The following is a 19,322-nucleotide window of genomic DNA, read 5'->3' on the forward strand; positions in this document are numbered from 1 at the left end:
GATATTCGTTCTTTATCTACCTGCTAACATATTTAATGCACAAGGTATTCTCCTTAGTTTTTCCATCCTCGTCGTGAGATTCTATCTTAATCTGGACCGGTGCTAATTGTGACAAATACTATATTACGAGCGCAATCCCTACTAAAAGACTTTCGAAATTTATTCGAGCAAGCCTGAAATTCGGAAAAGCTAGGTTTTCGTAGAAAATAGTTCTGAACCATTACTTAATATAATTTCTAGCTATCACGGACACAACTCTGAGAGCATAATCTTCCTATGTGCGTGTCCTGGCGCTGCACCAGGCAAGCGTTGACACGACTAAGCACAATGTCATCTCAGCGCCGGACCACATAAAGCAAAAGGGTTATTAGACCTCTTCTCCCGTTGTTTTCAGCGTCCCATTACGAGTCGATACGAGCGAAAGGCCACAGTATACGCGGCTCTCTCCCAAGTTCACAGGACGTCCGGGCTTGATGGCGTGCCTATGTGACTGAAGGCGAGTCTTGCTTCAAAGAACAAAATGAAAACGGAACCAATCGCGGCATCAAGCATGCACTTTGTGACGCCGGCCGATCGGTGGTTGCCACGCAAAGATAAAGTACAAAAGGAGCAACGCAACGGAGACCCGCACGGCACGCAGTCACGAAACAGCGACCGCTACCGGCCAATAAGGTTGCTATGGAAACTGGCGGCATCCGTGCGTATGCACAGTGGCCGTGACGGCACGAACACACACGGGGTGCATTCAAGGGCAGTTTGCGAGAACCAAGGGGAGTTCATTACGGCCGCGTCAATGTGGCGGTAGCACCTGAATGAATTCACTTATAGGCACGTGTTGGAGCTAATAGCTGCCTACCATCAACTGCGTTACTTTGTAAACAGGCAGCGTTTGGGTTCACTGGTGCTAGTCTGGAGGCCTTTATTCAGTTGCTTCACCTTGCTCGGTGTCATGGAGAAGTGTTGATTGTTCGTGCCTGCTACATGTGTCGTCGACTGGTGGGTCACCTGCCTGTGGCCGTGAACTAGTGCTGTTCTTTAGTTCCGGGCATAACGTGCAGAATCCTTTCTGTGGAAAGAAGCTGTATACGGCTTTGTACTGCTGAGTCTTTGCTCTCAGCTGAAGAGACAACTTTGCTCACCAGATGAGCTGCAGACACATCCGAAAAGTGAAGCATTCTGGGCTTGTATTCTGTGTTAAGTGAATTAGTGTGACAGGAGACTCGCCTCCAGGTTTCCCATTCTTCAGTCACTTCTAGACGATCTTAGTTGGCTGGATACCAAGGTGGCCACGAAACGTGCTTTCCTAATCGTAATCGTCACAACGCCTTAACCTCGAGCACGATAACCATCTCTACGGGAAGGGCCTTCTCCTGTCGTTGGTGGATGACGCCACGTGTGAACCCAGGAATGGCAAACAGAGTAAGCGTGATTCTCTATCTTATTAATTTGTTTGAAAGTTACTTCCGCATAATTTTAGTGAAACGCTAACCTGTGCTGATTAGTATCCGCTATTCGGGAAATAAATCATTCATGACTTTTTCATTGTTGCGATTTCGGCATATTCTGATTTGGCATTTGTGTAGAAGGAAACCCTGCTATGTTACAAAAATCGCAATGAGATATATTAACAAAACATTGATAAGAAAAGCCCCACTTCAATTATCCGAGCTTTTCGTAAGCGTTTTTATTCGTGTGATCGTACAAAATGGGTTTTCGAAAATCATGAATAACATAAATGAAATTGGCGAAGTAAATTTAGAAGTCACCGGAGCGCATAGAAAATAAGGTCGGAAGTCCTTTCGTGTCGTTCGTTACTCGTTTAATGTAATCTATTTTATTTCTTTAATGACCGCGCGATAGGATATTAACTGAAGGGTGGGAATGATGGTAAAATACTGTTATAATAGTGCATAGGTCAACTGTTGTGTAATAACCTTTGGCGGGAGCTGATACATCAAGGCGTCATACTGACTACAGCTATAGCAAATGTTGCGGTTTAATCGATAGGTAAAGGGACTAGACAGCAGCGGTTGGCATATCAGTGTCTTAAACTCCTAAGCTATGCATACCCAAATACAGCAGCTTGTTCGACGAAGGGAACGTTTTTGTCGTGTCGCACTATATGGTAATACTGCACACTACGTTGCAGCATCAACTATGCTATTTGGAAGTAAGCACTTCCTTCGTGTGCAGAGGTCATTGACCTTAGAATCGATACACAGGGTTCAGAAGCGTAAAGTACACTGACTAGCTCATGGTCCTCTGCGTTTCTTCGTGCTTTGAGAGCGCTGATTTCGCCACTGTTAAGGACCATCCCGCACGAGCAAACCCTAATTTTTTCTCAGTCACCAGAATCGCAAATGCGCCGTGCATCAGCTAGTGAATTTTGCGGCCGTTAATAACGTTCTTCTCCCCTCGACTCCACATCACAAGCCAGGAAGACAATGAATTGGTCAAAGCACGAAAATTCATGCACTAAGCATTCATAAAAGCCCGAGATGAGAATTATTTCGTATGTTCGTCTCAAGCTTTTGTGAATGGCGTTCACTCTCCCCAAGGCTCTGCCATCGGCTTACGTCCTTACAATATCCGCTAAATCTGCAAGGCAATCACCTTTCATAGAAAACAACACACTAATCTGGTCACGGTTATGTAAAACTTGATTGATATTTCCTGTATCTGACGAAGTCACCATTCTAATGCATTCGATAAAATGCCGGTCTTCCATACACAGCACTGCAGTAGCTGTAGCATAGTACAAATATAACAATTTCAAAATTGCCGTACAGTTTCTCATCCGTAGATTCAGCTATCAATGCAGGAAAACTGTTCCACTGGTGCTTTCTGAGGGTGCAGGGGGTATTTTTTTTGTATTTCATCCTTTCGGTGTATCGATTCCTTACCTTGATGTTATGGAGCCGAATTTACCTAGTGAAGGCAGCTAAAATGAGGCAGCAAATCACCCGGCAAACCAGTTCTGCAGTAATACATCCCGTGAAAGATTTTCAGTCCGGCAGCCTCACGGCGTACATACAGAGGTCCCAGGTTGTGGTGACTCAGCTGATGAACTTGATAGATAAGTCGATCAATAATCAGAAAGAATAAACCTCGCTTAAAGACGCTGGATGCGCTCCAGTTGAGAAATGTCTTTGGATTATTAAAGGTCCCATTCTATCAATGCACGCCCCAGAATCGGTCAAACTATAGAGCGGTCAGCTTGAAGTGGGATGCTCTTCGAGCAGCAGTTTATTTTTTGTCCAAAGAAAACAAAACTTGTTAAAACTAGCACAAAATATTGCCAATATGCGTGTCCTAATTGAAGTTCTTTTGATGTTAAGTCCTAAACATTTGACAGCCAAGACAAAGTGAGTAAACTGATTCCCAATGTGGTAAATGTGAGCACGGATCTTTTAAATTGTTGTTATCGTCTTAGAAACAGCTTTACTAAAGCTAATCCTCATACGGCTTTCCTCGCACCACGTTGCAGTTATACAAAAGTTTTCATTCGGCAAGGTTTGTTGTAATGAATTATTTATTACTCTGTACATGGCGCAATCATCGGGGAACGGTTTTTCTATCCCACAGACGTCGATTTTGTCAGCAACGCTACGATGAAAATTAAAAATAACAAAAATAACAGTGCAAACCCTTACTGGGCTCGAGCACATTCCACAAATTAGGTCCTATTGCTTAGACAGGTTGGTAACCATGCTAACCCAATTCGCACGATTGCCCGCCTGTCAAATTATCTAGATGCAACACGCATCAAGCACCTTTGACAGGTCAATAAATAGTGTGTCAACTCGTTCAGCATTGTCAATAACAAAATCAAAGTCATGAGTGACAGTATGAGCTGTAGAATGGTGGACACTGTTTCTAAATCCATCTTTATAAGCAACCAAAAAAGAAGTTTTTGCTTCGAGAAGGTGAGATATTGAATGGTATGTAGCGTGTTTCGCTGTCTTACACCTTATGGATAATAAAGGTTGGTTTGGTTCGGTTTGTGGGGTTTAACGTCCCAAAGCGACTCAGGCTATGAGAGACGCTGTAGTGGACGACTACAGAAATGTCGACCACCTGGAGTTCTTTAACGTGCACTGACATCACACAGCTCACGGGCGCCTGGCTTTGGTAGGTCTATACTTTCTAGCATTTCATTTCTCTCCCGGTTTGATTATTGGAATTTCTCTAGCTGCTAGTCACTTGGATTGTAATAAAGTGGCAGTCGTAATGAAGAAAAACAGGCGTTCCGTATGCCATTGGTGCCGTGTCTAGTCATTAATACGTTGCAAAACCATTCGCGACTAAGCCCTATTGCGGAGATTACAGCAGCAGGCGGGCATCGGACAGCATTTAGAGGTTATAAGCGATCCGTTTGTGACCCAGGGAAAGCCAAATGAAACCTTTAGTGAATTCATTAGCAATGATGGCGACGTTTTTACTCATACAATTAATTATCAGTATGTTTGCTTCCTTTTCTGGCAAGAAACAGCAATAGTGTTCGTGGTACAATATAGAAAATTTTAGGACCTCTCAATAAAATTTTCTGCACGCGTTAGTTAACATAAATTTAGGACAGCCAGTTCGACGCTAACAATTAGCTTCCTTTCCGGCTTTCTTGCAATACGGATTTTTAAAGTAATAGATCTCACTTAACCAACAGATTGCGGCGCTTTGGTTTATTATGGCCTAATGGAACTAACAGATAATGCTAGACATAAAAACGATTTCAGTTAATCTCAGATATACCAGAATGTCTCCCCTTCTTGAAAAGAAGAAAGGAAGAAATGCGAGAAGTCAATAATGAATTCATAATCTGGAAATGAACAATGATGAAATGGTTGACGATTATGCGTCCGGTTTTGCGGTGTGATTTCACGCTTGCGCGCACCACCAGCGGTACAAAATTCCGTCTTTGGTGCTAATTGTGCAATCATGTTATTTTTTGTTTCGGGGAACGCAAAGTCAGAATAGTTTAGAAACACCCGTTGAGCTAGTTTGTGTGTGGCGTTTTTCTTAATGGCTAGTTGCCATTAAAAAAGAAAAAAGTCACAGGAGAAAATCATTCTTTCTGGCCTCTTCAATTTTTTTCTTATGACTGTGTTTTTTGTGCGCGCAAATTATTATTAGGAAAAACGACAAAAGAAAGGAGTGGTTTGCTTCCGTGATATGTATTGGAGCAATTGTGCAATTCTATATCCGCGCGTCCTCTTTGCCCTTCCTGGTACAGTCTGACCATTCCACACGAATGTGGAATAATTTTAGAATCGATAATCTTAAATCCACTTTTCAGTGACTGCCAAAATGTGTGATTTTATAATGGATTGCAGTGTATACAATATTCCTTACTTTTTAAAGAGACTCCTAGCATTGAGCAGATAACGCGCAAGTCTCTAATTTTGCGTCAACATGATTGAACCCCTGTCTTGGCTCATAATAGTATAAGTTTTTGAGACCTAGCTTCATCTCAAACCTATACACTGCCGTCCATGTCTAAATGGTCATGGAGCAGTGCACTCTCATTAGCTGCATTTCTGTGAGCTTACCAAACTTCTGCATGTTGAATCGTCCATTTAGTGGCATTTTAATGCAGTCGTGACTGATAGAAAACGCTACGTTCTTCAGCATGGTACTGCTTCCTACTACGTCAATTTTCTTTTCAAATGTTGATACAGCTAACCTTTAGCCATCACCCATGAAAATAGCATCATTTTTTCAACGGACATTCACAGTATAAACCGTCTGGAAACAAACAAACGGAAGTAGCTGCTAGTGCGCATTCCGTGGCATGATTTTGTTACGCATTGCATAGAAACAGATGACTCTACTGCCCCTGTCCCAATACCTCACGCGTGCCTTAATGTCACACGCATTGCGCGCTCGACTGCATGCTTCGGTCTCACAAAGTGACGTGCCGGAATTCCAGTGTGATTGCCTCCGCGTGGTTGTGCACTTCAGCTTCACGTCATGCGACAGTGCATGCCAGAGACAGTGCAGCGGCAGTATCATTTACCGAAATTCCGTCGGCAATGCAGCCGGGAAATGCAGCGTGCCACATACCTCCAGCTGCTCTCTGTCCATATGTATTTTTTTTTACAATTTTTTTCTTAAATAGCCTGCTTTGACATTCAGGCGCAAGTTGTGGACGACTAAAAACTGAGACGAGCGGTCAAAACAAAGAGAGCGCTGTCTCCGCAGTCAGGGTTATGTGACAATGGCTCCGTCAGAGCGCGACGCAAATGTCCGCCGCCGCACCCATATAATAGCGTATACGGGGAAGAGACGCCATCGGCTCGGCATCCGGCATCAGCGTGTCGTCATTAGGTTGAGCGCGCTACCTCCTCGTGCGGTGGGGTATACTGCACTCGCGGACCCCTCTGGTCACCACGCATGACTGAGCGATTGTTGCGCCTTCCGTCACCGACGGCTAGGGAGCGGCGAACACTCGTCATACCCGCGTGTGTCGCTAGTATTACAGTAACCGCCTGAGAATCCAAGGTCAGTGCCTATAGCGCCGCGCAGAGGTAGAAAGAGCGGTTTATTTCGGCCATGTTAACGCGTTCCCCCAGAAGTGCAGTTGCGCTGGGGGTCTGCAGCACAAAGCGGTGCCTTTGTTCCATCACACCAAAGCGGGAAGACTTAGTTGAATCATCGTTTACAAAGGCCACATGGAGAGACCTCAGCATCACAATGGCATGTGTCTGTGACCTCTTCAGCATGTAGGATTCAAGTGACACGTTCTCGGCGCCCTCTGACTACGGTGTTCCTGGCTGCAACAGGTAGAAATATAGTGTCACCCGGCAGTTGAGGAAAACGCATAGTCCGATCCATCGGCGAATCTTCACTGCTTTTGAGCTTCTAACCATAAGTGTAAGACGCTGAAGTAGAGCAGGCAGACGTCGAATCATACTTGAATATCCGCGGAGGTCAAGCTGCTCGAGGTTTAGAAAAGCAGGTTGGCCCTCTTTCGCTGCTATATAAACTCGAAGAGCACCTGAGTGCTAGAAAACATACCTAATATGAGCGGGTCGTACGAACTGCACCGGCTGCCGTCGGATTCCATGTCTCCAGCGCTGATCGCCGACGACTCGCCGCCGTTCTCCATGATACCGGTGAGCACGATCACTCAAGCTGTAAGGGAATTCTGAACACCTTTGCGACTTCTGCTGCTTCTTAAGGCTCTCTGGGGTCATGTTCATCGTTTTTTAATTTTTGTTTTATTTTACCGGCTTTCGGGACATTCTCCTAAAGCTCATGCAGTTTACATCATTGGCATGGATCATTTTATGTAGCATAAAATCAGGCATCGATAGAGAATTTAGGGATGGGACACTAGTGAGTTTTGAGAACAAGCCTAATGCTACTTGAACAGCCTGAGGTTCGAATATAATAGGGAATGCTTTCTGGAATGTTACTGCGATCTTCGAACCGCATGAGGCTGGTATTAAAATTGCTCAAAACTTCTGCTTAGGAGGGGGCTTCGGCACAACAACAGCAATAAGCTCAGGTGTTGAAAGGAGAACTCATTCTGCTACGCAGCTGTGTTGATGCGATTCGATGATATTTTGGGGTTTCCAATGAACAATATACAATTTCAAATGTTGATCCGTGTTTTGTGCGCTGTTAGACCATGTCTGGTGTGTGTTGATTTGATGCCTAAAGTTCGTTTTGTTGTTTGCTTATTTCTTTTCAATTTATATTTTTGTTGAATTTAGTGTTGTGCCCTGTGTGATTTCTCAGTAAAGTGTGACCGAGAATAGCAGTATTTTCTTGTATCGACTTTTTTTTTATTTTATAATCCGCAACCGTGCAAGTCCATCCATGAACGGCATCTCTTTGAAAGCTCAATATTTAAAGACGCTGTGCTTCTGAAATATTTTTACGTTTCCTCAAAGGATTTCGAAATCAAATTTTGTAAAAGTACCCTGGTAGTGGTTACACTTCTGGGATAATCGCAGGAGTACTTTTTCTCAATTCAACTGTAGACTATATGTAAGTCTCGGCACTGTACACTGGCTGCCGTAACGGATAGACACTTAGATATATACGTGTCACCGTGAAATTGCACCCTAATAAAGCTGAGCGCTATAATTTCTGCATAAGACTGAGGGCCTACATCGAAACCTTGCTTGCAATGTCCCTTAAACCTTGACTTAGAATTTAAAGGCAGTAATTCTCCCTCTCGGTGCCCCTGGTCACATAAGAATAGTATTTCTGCCTTCCGCTCGTACCTGAAAACGGACTTTCGAGGTCCACCCTCCAAGCTAAAATCATGTCAAAGGCGTGCACCGCCTATTATGCGTACCGCCATTTGCTCCACTTGACTACTTCAGATGCCTCACCTTGATTTTCATTCTTGTCATTGGAGACCGCACTGAAAAACTAGCGGCGACTCGTTAGCCGTAAGCCATCTTATTTTAACCTCTATGCCCTGTGCGCGTCTAAGCGCTCAAGAAGGAACGTAAGCGTTGGGACGCGCTTCTCACGTAGGCTTAAACGAGATTGGTGCAGCTGAAAATCGGAGGTATTAAATGGACACTACAAGTGCTGACCCACACGAAGTGTTCCGAGTGTGTTGCTTTCATATGACATTTTGATATTTCCGCTCGCGCTTTTTCAGGCATTTATTACCATACTGAGGAATATTCGCATGACTTGAGTAGACAAAATGACAGCTTTTATGCCTCTGCACCACCGATCAGCAAGACATTTCGTTTACTCCTTCAAGACGACGGCGCGGCAGTTGAAAAGCCTGTGACTGTTTTATTGATTGACCGTAGTGTTGTCATAAGTACTTGCTACAGGACTAATCGGTTCATTCCAGGTAGGCGTTAGAACGGGGAAGAGGACATGATCGTAGGAAAGAACGGCGACAGAAAAAGATGTTTTTTTTTTCTCCCTCTCGTTTCTATGTTCGTGTCCTTTGCGTCATTCAAATGTACAATGTTATATTGACTGGCTGTTTGACATATCTCAGTGTCATAACAGTAGGTTCTCCATCTACCTCAAAAATCTACGGCGGCCAGCAGCAGGAAGTGAAACAAAAAAGCTCATAACTTCACAGCCATGTAAACACAAGCAGGAATTTCAAACACCTGAAAACGCCAGCGCAAAATGTGACGTCACGTGTGAAACGATAGTGGCCATAACATGACATGCAATGCGAATTCAAAGCAGCCGCATGTATTAAGCAATTTAATTTTATAATCGAGTTTGTAAAGGGGAGATGCGGAGCTAAAATGACGATTTTCACCAGAAAAAAGTGTTTTTTGTTTTAATTTTATGGCTCTAGATTGTACATGTAAGAATCTTCTCATCAAGCTTTTTGTCATCTGCGGAGTAGAAAAGTTTTTTTTTTTTTCTTTTTTTTTTTTTTTTTTTTTTTTGTCTGGCGTGGTGCTGTCACCGTCGAAAGCTCATATGAACGTTGATTCTAAGGCGCAGCCGAGTAGTGGGCAAGGAACTCAAACCTGAGTGTATCCCCAAATCAGGATACTTGTTTTCCGCGCTGCTTAGCAGAACAGGACCTGCTATCCAAAATACAGCAGACAGTTGAAAAGAGGCACAGAAAAGAAAAGGCAGACAAAGACAAAAGGACTAGGGACACACACAACTGCGCTTAAATATGTAAATATGTATGTATTAAATATTTAACAACAAAAAAATGAAGTTAGTTTTTAAAGTGCTCAGACTTCTACAAAAATGTCATAAAGAACCCAAAATTTTCCTTATCCTGCACAATAAACTACCTAGAAGCTATCTAATCACAAACGGTTAGTATGCCTTCTTGAATTTTGAAATAATAGTTTTCGTAACGTGACAAACTTAATTAGTCATAGTGACAGCCTCAATTTTTGGTTTGTGCTAAGATCATGAAGCAGAACATATTATAATAAGAGGAAGATAAGCTATTACTGAAAATTTTATCGAAATTGGTACAAGAGTTCAAAATTTCACCCTTTAGCCCCTCATCTCGACTTTAAAAAACTGTTTAGGTCACAAGCGGGAATCTCAAACACGACATTGGGTTTCGAACCAAACACGCTGCCGAATGTGCGCGGTTGTACAGCTCGGTGTTCGCGAACTCACGATGAGACGTTAGGTTTGGTTTAGAGAGTTTAAGCTGCCAAAGCAACTCAGGGACTCCGGAAATTTCGACCAGCTGAGGGTTTTTAACTTGCCCTGACATAACACAGCATACGTTATAATGATTTCGGCCTACATCGAAAAGTGGCCGAAGCGGCCGTGTTTCAAATTGGGCCTGATGCCTTTGCATAAAAAAGGACGCATCGCCTTGAGTGCCCTCAGAAATTTGTTGGCACCAATAAATAGATAACATTGGCGCGTCATCTGCGGAACGACGTGATAACAGCGTTATGAGATTGCAAAAAGCTTATTTCAACACGACGAATTTTCCGAAATACCTGTTCGTGCTTGGATTAGTTTAAGGTGCAGCGGAGGAAGTCAGATGTAAGCGGTACTTCGGCCTACTGACCCACTGCGAAGCATGTTTTTACCCAAAATCGAACAAAAAGGGAGCCTTTTTTTTTTAACTCTACTCAAGGTCAACTAGGCTTCGGGTTTCACTGAATGTTTTCATGGCTTATTCACCTGCCATGACTTCGCCGAGGCGCCCTCTGTAATTCGACTGCGGCAAGGCACGAACTTCTTTCATCATTGAGGAAGTAGGTGGCGGTAAATGATCCAGTTAAGGTTGAAATTTGCAGCCCCTGCCATGTGGTACGAAAAGTTACCAGTGTCAGGTGGTTCGTAAAATATTTCACAAGTTGATGATTTCTTGTCCAAGCGCCACTGTCACTTGTTAAACAAATTACTGGGAAAGAGGCATGTCAAAATCAATGTTACTTCATGCTTAGTGGTCAGTATATGATCAACCTCCATTTTGCGATAGCAATGACTTGATGTAAATATAAAACAAAAGTAGGATTTAATAAAAATTAATTTATATGGAATGGCGAGGAGCAAAATGTGACCTTAAATTGCAACCACAGCACAAATACAAATTTCAGCCGCAACAACAAAGATACCTGAAGATTTTTAGAAAGCCCACTCCGCCATCTCTCAGGTATGCTAGACGTGTCTTGTTTTAAACCCGCAAGACGGAACTACCTTCCTTGTATTGAATCTTCGGACTGGTCATTCGGCCGGAGTTACCACCAAGCTCTCTGATTGCAGTCCGCAAGGTCATCCTGTTTAGTGCGCAAAACAGCGGGAGTACAGAACCGTGCTTTTGACTGCACTGGACCAGCTTTTCACTCGGCTTATAATTGTACCCTTTCACACGCAGGCCGGGTCCGCGGCGAACGGTGACGGCCCTGTGCCGGCGCCAAGCAAGGCCGGTTGGGTGCGCACCAGCGGGAGCATGAACCCAAACCTATACGCCACCAAAAAAACTGTGGCGCAGGGATTGCTGGACGTGGCCCTGCTCTCGGTCAACGCCACGCAACTCAAGAACATCATTCAGCGTGGAGACGACCATGACTTCTACACGCTGCTCGTGGTGCTCATCTCCGTCTCCATCGGTCTGCAGGTATACTGTGTATGGTCTATTGATCAAGAGACGCCTGGCTTGAGGCTGACGTAGAGCTGAAAGCGGAGCGAGTAACGGAGTTTTAGCTTACCGTGATCCAAGATCTACTACCATGATCCACCACCACGTTTTCCACTGCGCATGCCGCGCATGCCCAGATCCCCTTAGTGCCGATAGATGGCGCCACGTACTGGGCATCTTTCGAAGTATGGGAAGTTCAGAGTAAAATATTAGATGAGGAACGCCTGAGGAAATTCGACAGTAACAGATGGGCAGCTAAAGTATTTAAATACCTATACATAAAAGCGTTGACTCAGAATGGAGGAAAAAAACTAGGAAACGAACCAGGAAATATACTGGTCACAAGGACGAATAAAGAGCGTTAAGCAACAGGTGAAAAACAGCGAAAGTAAAAATTGGATAAATTCGATGGAAAAGAAACGGAGTGTGGAACTATACCGAAAGTGGAAAAGGCATATCAGGAAGGAAGCTTCTTTGATAACTCAAGAGGCAGTGCCGTACTTTTTTGAAGCTAGATCAGGATGCCTTAGAACACGCATCTACAAAAAGAAATTTAACAATGAAGATGACGCATGTGCAGTATGCGGTAACTCCAGTGAAACTATTGACCACATTATACTCGAATGTAATGGTATCCATCCGGAAATCGATGCAGGCGCAGTCACTCTTTCTCAAGCTCTGAGGTTTAGAGATACCAGTGGCCGGGTGAATAAACCTGCAGTGGAAACTAGCAAAAAACGACTGGAAAATTGGTGGCTTAAAAGCATAAAAGTGACATAATGTTAGTAGTGTGGAAACAAAAATTCAATAAATAGAATGATGGTATTGTTAACCAATCTAAAACAATAACATTAGCATTAACAATAACATTAACAATAACAATACATAAATTAAGGTATCGAGGGGAAAATGAGCATGATAGCAACTGCTACCCCCCCGTTTCAAAGGGGACGCTCCTATATTCCATTCATCCATCCATCCATCCATTCTGACGCGTCGGGACCAGTCAGCTTGTGCGCCCCGCCCATGTGCGGTAGAGGGTCATGGTGCCGGATCACGGTATACTTAATAATAATAATAATAATAATAATAATAATAATAATAATAATAATAATAATACTAATAATAATAATAATAATAATAATAATAATAATAATAATAATAATAATAATAATAATACCTTTATTTTCCATCAAGGTGTTGGGGGAGGCAGGGAGAGAAGACGAGCTCCCCCCCCCCCCCCCCCCCCCGAAGAAAATACAAAGTAAAAATACATAGGCAGAGCAGTGTAGCGTCCACAAAAAACAGTAAAATAAAATAAATAGAAGTACATTCGACGAGACATCACGTTCAATGATAGCGCATAAAAAATTGACAAGAACCAGCACCTTATTGCACATGAACAGAGAGTCGGTAACAAAGAAAAGAAAAGAGAGAGTATAATCAGGCAAAGTAAAACAACAGAAAAGGACCAATTTCTTTCCATATAGCAGTAGTAATAATAGCAGTGTCAGCAACGCAGCAGTGACAGTAATAATAATAGCAGTGTCGAACTGTCGCACACAGAAAAGAAGAAGAAAAGACAGCAAAAAATTTAAAAATTGAGTTTTTACACAAAAGAAAAACAATCGCAATCAATTCCCGTCACAAAGGTAGTACATCAAAATAACAACTTTGAAGGCTTCAAATAGCATATCAAAGACAATCTCTCTAATAAGAATGGACCAGCCCACGAAATAATGTAAGACAAATAAAACGCCCGAAATTTTAACACGACATCATCAAAGGTCCCGTTCGCGGAAAATCTGGCTTTGGCGTCATGAGCGAAACATGAAGTGCATGACGCTGGCATGCTACGGTATAGCTGGCAGCTGACACATGGCCTCGCATCGACTGGACATAGGGTTGCCTAACGTTAGTGTTGGCAGGAGATGCCAACGTGGGTCTCCTTTCGTACGAGAGGGTGACATCAGACTCGGCCTGCCAGAATGCTTGCGTTCACGTTACCCCTATAGGCCACGCAGGTACGTTTATACGGCTTGATTAGAGCGGGGCTTTAAATGTGGGCTGGTAGCCTACGTTTTTGCGACATACATATAAAGGCATAGGTTAAGTGCCCCACATAATGGTTTTTCGGCTGCTGTTGCGGTAAACCAAGTCAGAAATGGTACGCCTTGTTTCAGTCCCCTCATTGTGGTGTACGTGCAGTGGAATAGGAGAAGGAATGAAACAACTTAATTACTCGCACCATTCTCGTTTCAGTACTGGATAAGGCGCTTCACACCATATTGAGTTAGGTGCGATGAAAGCATGAGAATCGACCGGTTCTCCGTGCTCTGTTCTTGGGCTTTCGGTCACAACAAGGATCTCGATGTGAAAGAGGTTTCATGCAACGAAGTAGCATTTGGCCAATTGCTCAGTACAAACATAGGTACTTCTATAAAGGCGAAAGTCTTATGTGTCTGCTCGAATGCACAACATGTCGCCGGAAGTAGCGGTGCCAAAGGTCGCGGATTATTGAGTGAAAAAGAGATTGTGGTAAGGTTTAAAGGAGATGAGGGTGTTGTATGTCGAATATCCCGTCATTGCTCGCTCGCGTAACAGTATCCATAGCAACTCCGACACCAGCCTTTGTCGGGCCACTGATGAAGAGAAACAACAAACACTCCTCTCACAGCAGAATAACAGCTGTGACTTTAAGGAGAAAAATAAAACGCACGGAGGTGCCAACTGCCTCTAGCTGAGCCACTGCCGCTGCCTCGTGCGGACAGAGGATAATAGACAAAAAAGAAAGGGAATGATGCTCGTCGCAACAGCCGTCGTCCACCACCGAAGAGACGGCGGGTACAATAACACATACAAATAATTTGGCGGCATAGAACCGAAGCGCCGCGCGAAACCGTGTCGTCCGCCTTCACTAGTGAGGCTATGTTTTTATGTTGATTTACCGCCGTTCTACTTGGCTGTAATACTCATTGGTTCACAGGAAGGGTAAGGCGCAGTGTCTGTCACACTTGTTTCTGTGGACACCTGACCCGCGCCGCAAAGGAAGGGAGGAAGGTGGGCGTTAAAGTGGAAAGAGAGAATGGGAAACTGTAGTGGAGGGCTTCGGATTAATATCGACCACCTGAGGATCTTTAATATTGATACATGGCTAGGAACATAACAGCTGAGAAGACGCGTGAATGTTCCGTCGAGCACCAACCTTCTAGTAGCACCAACGACCGTTACTACCACTTCGTCTTCCTTCTGTCTATCCGTTGTTCATCATCGTCTTTTTCAAAGTTCAGGACATATATAACAATATGCAATGGCATCGCGTAGCACACGGACGCCTCTGCTGTGCGATGTCAGCGCACGTTAAAGAACCCCAGGTGGTCGAAATTTCCGGAGTCCTCCACTACGGCGTCTCTCATAGCCTGAGTTGCTTTGGGACGTTAAACCCCACAAACCAACCAACCAACCAACCTCTTCGTTTCGCCTCCATCGGAACGCAGCCGCCAGTGGTCGGGATCGAACCCGGATACTCCGGTACAGTAGTCTGGCATCTGAACCACTGCACCACCGTGGCGTGGCAATACTGTGAACGGATTTCGGCTCCGCTCGCGGTAAAGTCGAGTAGAAGAATGACTCTACTCACCCTCACTGCAGAGGCTATGCCTTTCTTTTGATTTATCGTCGTTCTACTCTGCTGTACTAACGAATTTCGGCTCCGCCCGGGTTCAAGTCGAGTACAGGCATGAGCTTTGTCAAACATTTCTGACGGTTTAGCTAGAATAAACCTAAAGTGAGCAAGCGAAACCCGCGCGCTTGGCCTTTCTCGCTTCAATCTCAGTCCGCCTTAAGGATCTGTCGACGTAGCCTTTGTTGATGGCGCACAGAGTATGCGCGCTTCCAATCCACGTATTTATCCGCTACGCATCCCAAAAGTGAGCGCATGTGCCGCGGCTTTTCTCCGCTTGCGGTCAGTTGTGGTCATTACAAGTCGTTTGACATATTGGCCATTCCGTAGTCATGCCGAGTCATTCTGAGTCATGCCTAGTCATTACCACTCATAGCTAATCATATTTACTAACTTGCAGTCAGTTGAGGTCATTACCAGTCGTCGTTTGACATATTGGTCGTTGTGTAGTCATGCTGAGCCATGCATCGTTGTAGTCATTACCACTCACAGCTAAGTATGTTTACTCATTTCCAGTCATTTACGGTAATTAAAGTCGTCGTTTGACATATTGGTCGTTCCGTAGTCATTTTATGTCATTTTTTGATCATTTTATTCGTCATTATTATTATTCATTAACTATATGGTCATCTGTCATATAGCTTCTATTCATTACCAGTCACTATCAATCGCTTTACCAATTTCCCTCCCCATACATCCGTTATTAGCATGTAACACATCAGTGCACAGATCCGACGCACAAATTTCGTATATACTAGCGTTTAGTTCATATCCGTTGCATAAAAGCTCCCCACGATCGAAACCTCAGCGGTGTTCACATCAGGCAATTACATTAGATGGCTCCTTTGCTGACAAGATAATGCCAGACGGTCGGAGCTCAGTCTTTAACGACAGCTAGTGATACGAAAAAGGGTTCAAAAGATAGTCATCGTTCAGCGCAATTACATGTCCTTATTTAAGCTTCGTATAGGCCAAGATAGTATGTGCTAAAGTTTTCTGCGAAAGAAATGTACCACTTAATGTTGACGAATTTTGCATGCGAGTGCACTTTGTCGCTATTTCTAGTCTCACTACAGATTTTAGGGATGTAGTCAACTTTTAAGAAGAAATATTAACACCACATGTCATTATTACTTAGTAAATTGGTATGTATTCCAACAGATGAAACATGCATGGCGTTCAACTTTCAGCCGTTGTGTCGCAGTGACTTGTGTTACTGCGTAGAAATACATTGTAGTCCGCAAACCCTATCGTGTAAAAGTTTGCCTATTTCTGCACAATGCCATTATTGGTGTTACTCGCGGCCAGCGAGCTTTCGTTTATTGACACTATCGTCCCTCGCGTCCACGCAGCTCCTAGTGGGCATGGTGTTCCTGGTGCTGGGCTTCATCAACGTCAACAAGGAGAAGAACCAGCGGCTCGCCGAGATCCTCAACAATGTGGCCACGGCGGCCGTGTTCGCTGTTACGGTCCTGAACATACTGTCGGCCTCCTTCGACACCCGCAACGCGGCCGAAGTCCCGTACCAGCGACGCCCAAGCCAAGCCGAACCCTTGTTGCCGCGGTGAAAGTGCGGTCATCCGTGGATGTACTGGGCGGGCCGTGGGGTTGTTTTGCTCGTTGTGACGTGGTCACGAGCAAACATGAGACGGTGGCGAGCTGCATTTTAAGAACGCATCGATCTCAGTGGTGGTCATCGGTAGCCTGAAATGTATACATGCATTTTATGGCCTTTTTTGCAGGCTGAAACAAATTTATCGCATATAACACGCCATCGGAGCAGCGACTTGCCTCCTAGGGACTTTGAGGAAGTCATCGTCACTGCCTCCTGCTGCAACAGAGGCTACGCGTAACATAATGACGATCCGGAATCCGGGAAAAGTGACACTACAAATCTACTTTCTTTTTGTCATGAGAATCAGCATGGGTTTTGATGAGACATCTGTGAATAAGCCTGTCTTTTTCCTTGAAAGATCACCAAGCCACTAGCGGGTCTACTGGGGTGTCTCATAGAACGAAAACAGAAAATTAAGTATAAACGTAATGCAGGAACTACCAAAGCGACATCTCGTCTCAGCCGGTCTACCACGCAAATGTGTAGTGTCATTCACGTTGTGGCTGATTAACTGCCGTGCAAACGTTAGGAGGATGCATGCTACTTCGACCTACTAGGCTGCGCTCCGTGAAGCAGTCAGAGCGTTAGCAACGCCTCGCGAACATTTACCGCGACGTCGGCCTGGACTTTTCGCTAGTGAAAAGAAACAATCGGGAAAGCCAAGGCACGCTTTCAGGGCATGCGTGGGACAGAACGTCAACGACAACATGTCTTAAAGTCCTGTTCCGCTGCTCTTTTGAAACACTTACTGGCAGTGATGTTTGAAATGTGTGCAAAGCATTTAAATGTAGTGAGGAGCCACTTCCGGGCATTTACTCAATATTAGCAGCTTAATTAGAAGCTGTGAATTTCGCAATTTCACTTTGTGCACAATGCGGAATGAACGGCACAAAAATAACCTCGGAATGTCAAGAAATGTTTCTGTGCAAGTCTAAAATATTCTGTATTACTGTATAAAAAAAAAACTCCGTCAAATACATACCATTTATATTAGCCTCAAGCATGGCTAAAATATAAAACGAAATGAGATACAGGTTGCGGTGTTCTGCCACAAAGAACAGGGAGGAAGAAACTTCAGTGCACGTAAGTACAATACGACGACGCCAGAAGGCGCTTACTTGCTCCGGCATTGCATACGGACTGTTGTTCATCTGCTGGTTTTTTGACTGCGCGCCGAATTTGATTCAAGCAGCCCAAAAATCACGTCGCTCTGAAACTTTTTTTACATATTGTCGACTCCGATAGGCGTTTCTGAAACATCCTCAGTACGTTTAAGGCCTATTGAAACTCACTGGCATTTGCAAACTTGACGCCTGTTGTATGACGACAAAAGAGACCAAAATATGATTAAGCAAATGTAGATTATGGAATAGGTTGTGTAGAGAATATTAAATATCATGCAGTAGCTGGCCAAATAAGTTTAGAAAAATGCCGTTTGGTCAGAATACATTTTGTTGTGATGAAAGCCTTTCTCTACGCACGGAAACCTATTTATCAGATCATCTGCAGCCTTGTAGAGAAATTTGCATTGACCATGAGCTATACCTTAGTAAGCCGCGGGGCATAGTATACCTGAAAGTTTCTTAAAGTGGGGTACTTTCTGGCGCCTTTAGTGGCGTGTTCCCATCTTGCCCGCGTTACTTAATTTTCGTCCGAAATTTTCCTTCGGCATAAATTTCGAACTCAGTACTATATTTCTGTCCAAGCCAGTCCATCGGATAAAAAAATTTATTCATAATTCCACGCGCAATTCCATCGACGTTTCGTGTATGACTTCAATTCCCCGCACCTGCACTGAACAGGTGCGGTGTCAGCGTCATTAGCCCATGTCTACAGTTAGACGGCTGACCACGTGGCCAGGTGCGCGGGAAATGACAGGTGCCTACGGGAACTATATCCGTATTCATAATGATCATGTTCGAGCGCCGAAAGTATTGAATTTTTCCTATCTAAGTGTCTAATCATTTGATGCGTGTACTGCTTGCAAATGAAATAAAAGCCAAGTATTCTTAAAGGCTGAGCTTGCGTCTGCTCCAAGAGAAACTTCACCCCACCTAGTAGACGTGTGCACATGTATACGATGCAAAACTGGAAGTATTGTACAAGAGCTAGGCTACAAATCAAATTTGGTCCAAATCGGCCGAGGTGGTGGTGGTGAAAACGTTTAATAAAATATGGAGTTACATGAAGGTTGCTCTGGGGTCAGTCATAGTGCCCTTTCCCTCACAAACACTAGGTGGAGTCCCTAGTACGGGACCCCAGTGGCTTCCGCTGCCGCCATTGCTCTTTTGACCAAGGCCTTTTGGGCTTTCAGGTCGGAGCAGGCGAGTAGGGTCGCCTCCTAGTCCTCGCGGGTGGTGTTTTGGTTAGGTGCAAAGGCAGGGTTGGAGGGGCACGCCCACACCATGTGGAAAAGGTCCGAGGACATTTCCCCGCAGTGCGGGCACTCCCCA

The 19,322-nt window shown here is 44.3% G+C and overlaps 1 protein-coding gene across 1 annotated transcript; it reads left to right on the forward strand.

Annotated features, from left to right (window-relative positions):
- The first annotated feature begins 708 nt into the window (after window positions 1–708).
- On the forward strand, window positions 709–18,946 carry LOC146178727 (ninjurin-2-like). Its single transcript, XM_084578481.1, has 3 exons — window positions 709–1,419; window positions 11,309–11,551; window positions 16,607–18,946. Exons 1-3 carry the CDS (start codon window positions 1,384–1,386, stop codon window positions 16,820–16,822), a joined length of 495 nt encoding a protein of 164 aa, XP_084434607.1. The 5' UTR covers window positions 709–1,383; the 3' UTR covers window positions 16,823–18,946.
- Window positions 18,947–19,322: the final 376 nt, after the last annotated feature.

This window comes from Amblyomma maculatum, chromosome 9, assembly GCF_055883805.1.
Source record: "Amblyomma maculatum isolate TAMU_Amacu chromosome 9, ASM5588380v1, whole genome shotgun sequence".
NCBI lineage: Eukaryota > Metazoa > Arthropoda > Arachnida > Ixodida > Ixodidae > Amblyomma > Amblyomma maculatum.

Excerpts from the sequence above, each read along its gene's own strand:
- LOC146178727 (XM_084578481.1), top strand. The coding sequence starts at position 1,384 with ATGACGCCACGTGTGAACCCAGGAATGGCAAACAGA. Across the intron at positions 1,420-11,308 it reads ACCCAGGAATGGCAAACAGA|GCCGGGTCCGCGGCGAACGG; the intron begins GTAAGCGTGATT and ends TTTCACACGCAG. Across the intron at positions 11,552-16,606 it reads CCGTCTCCATCGGTCTGCAG|CTCCTAGTGGGCATGGTGTT; the intron begins GTATACTGTGTA and ends GCGTCCACGCAG.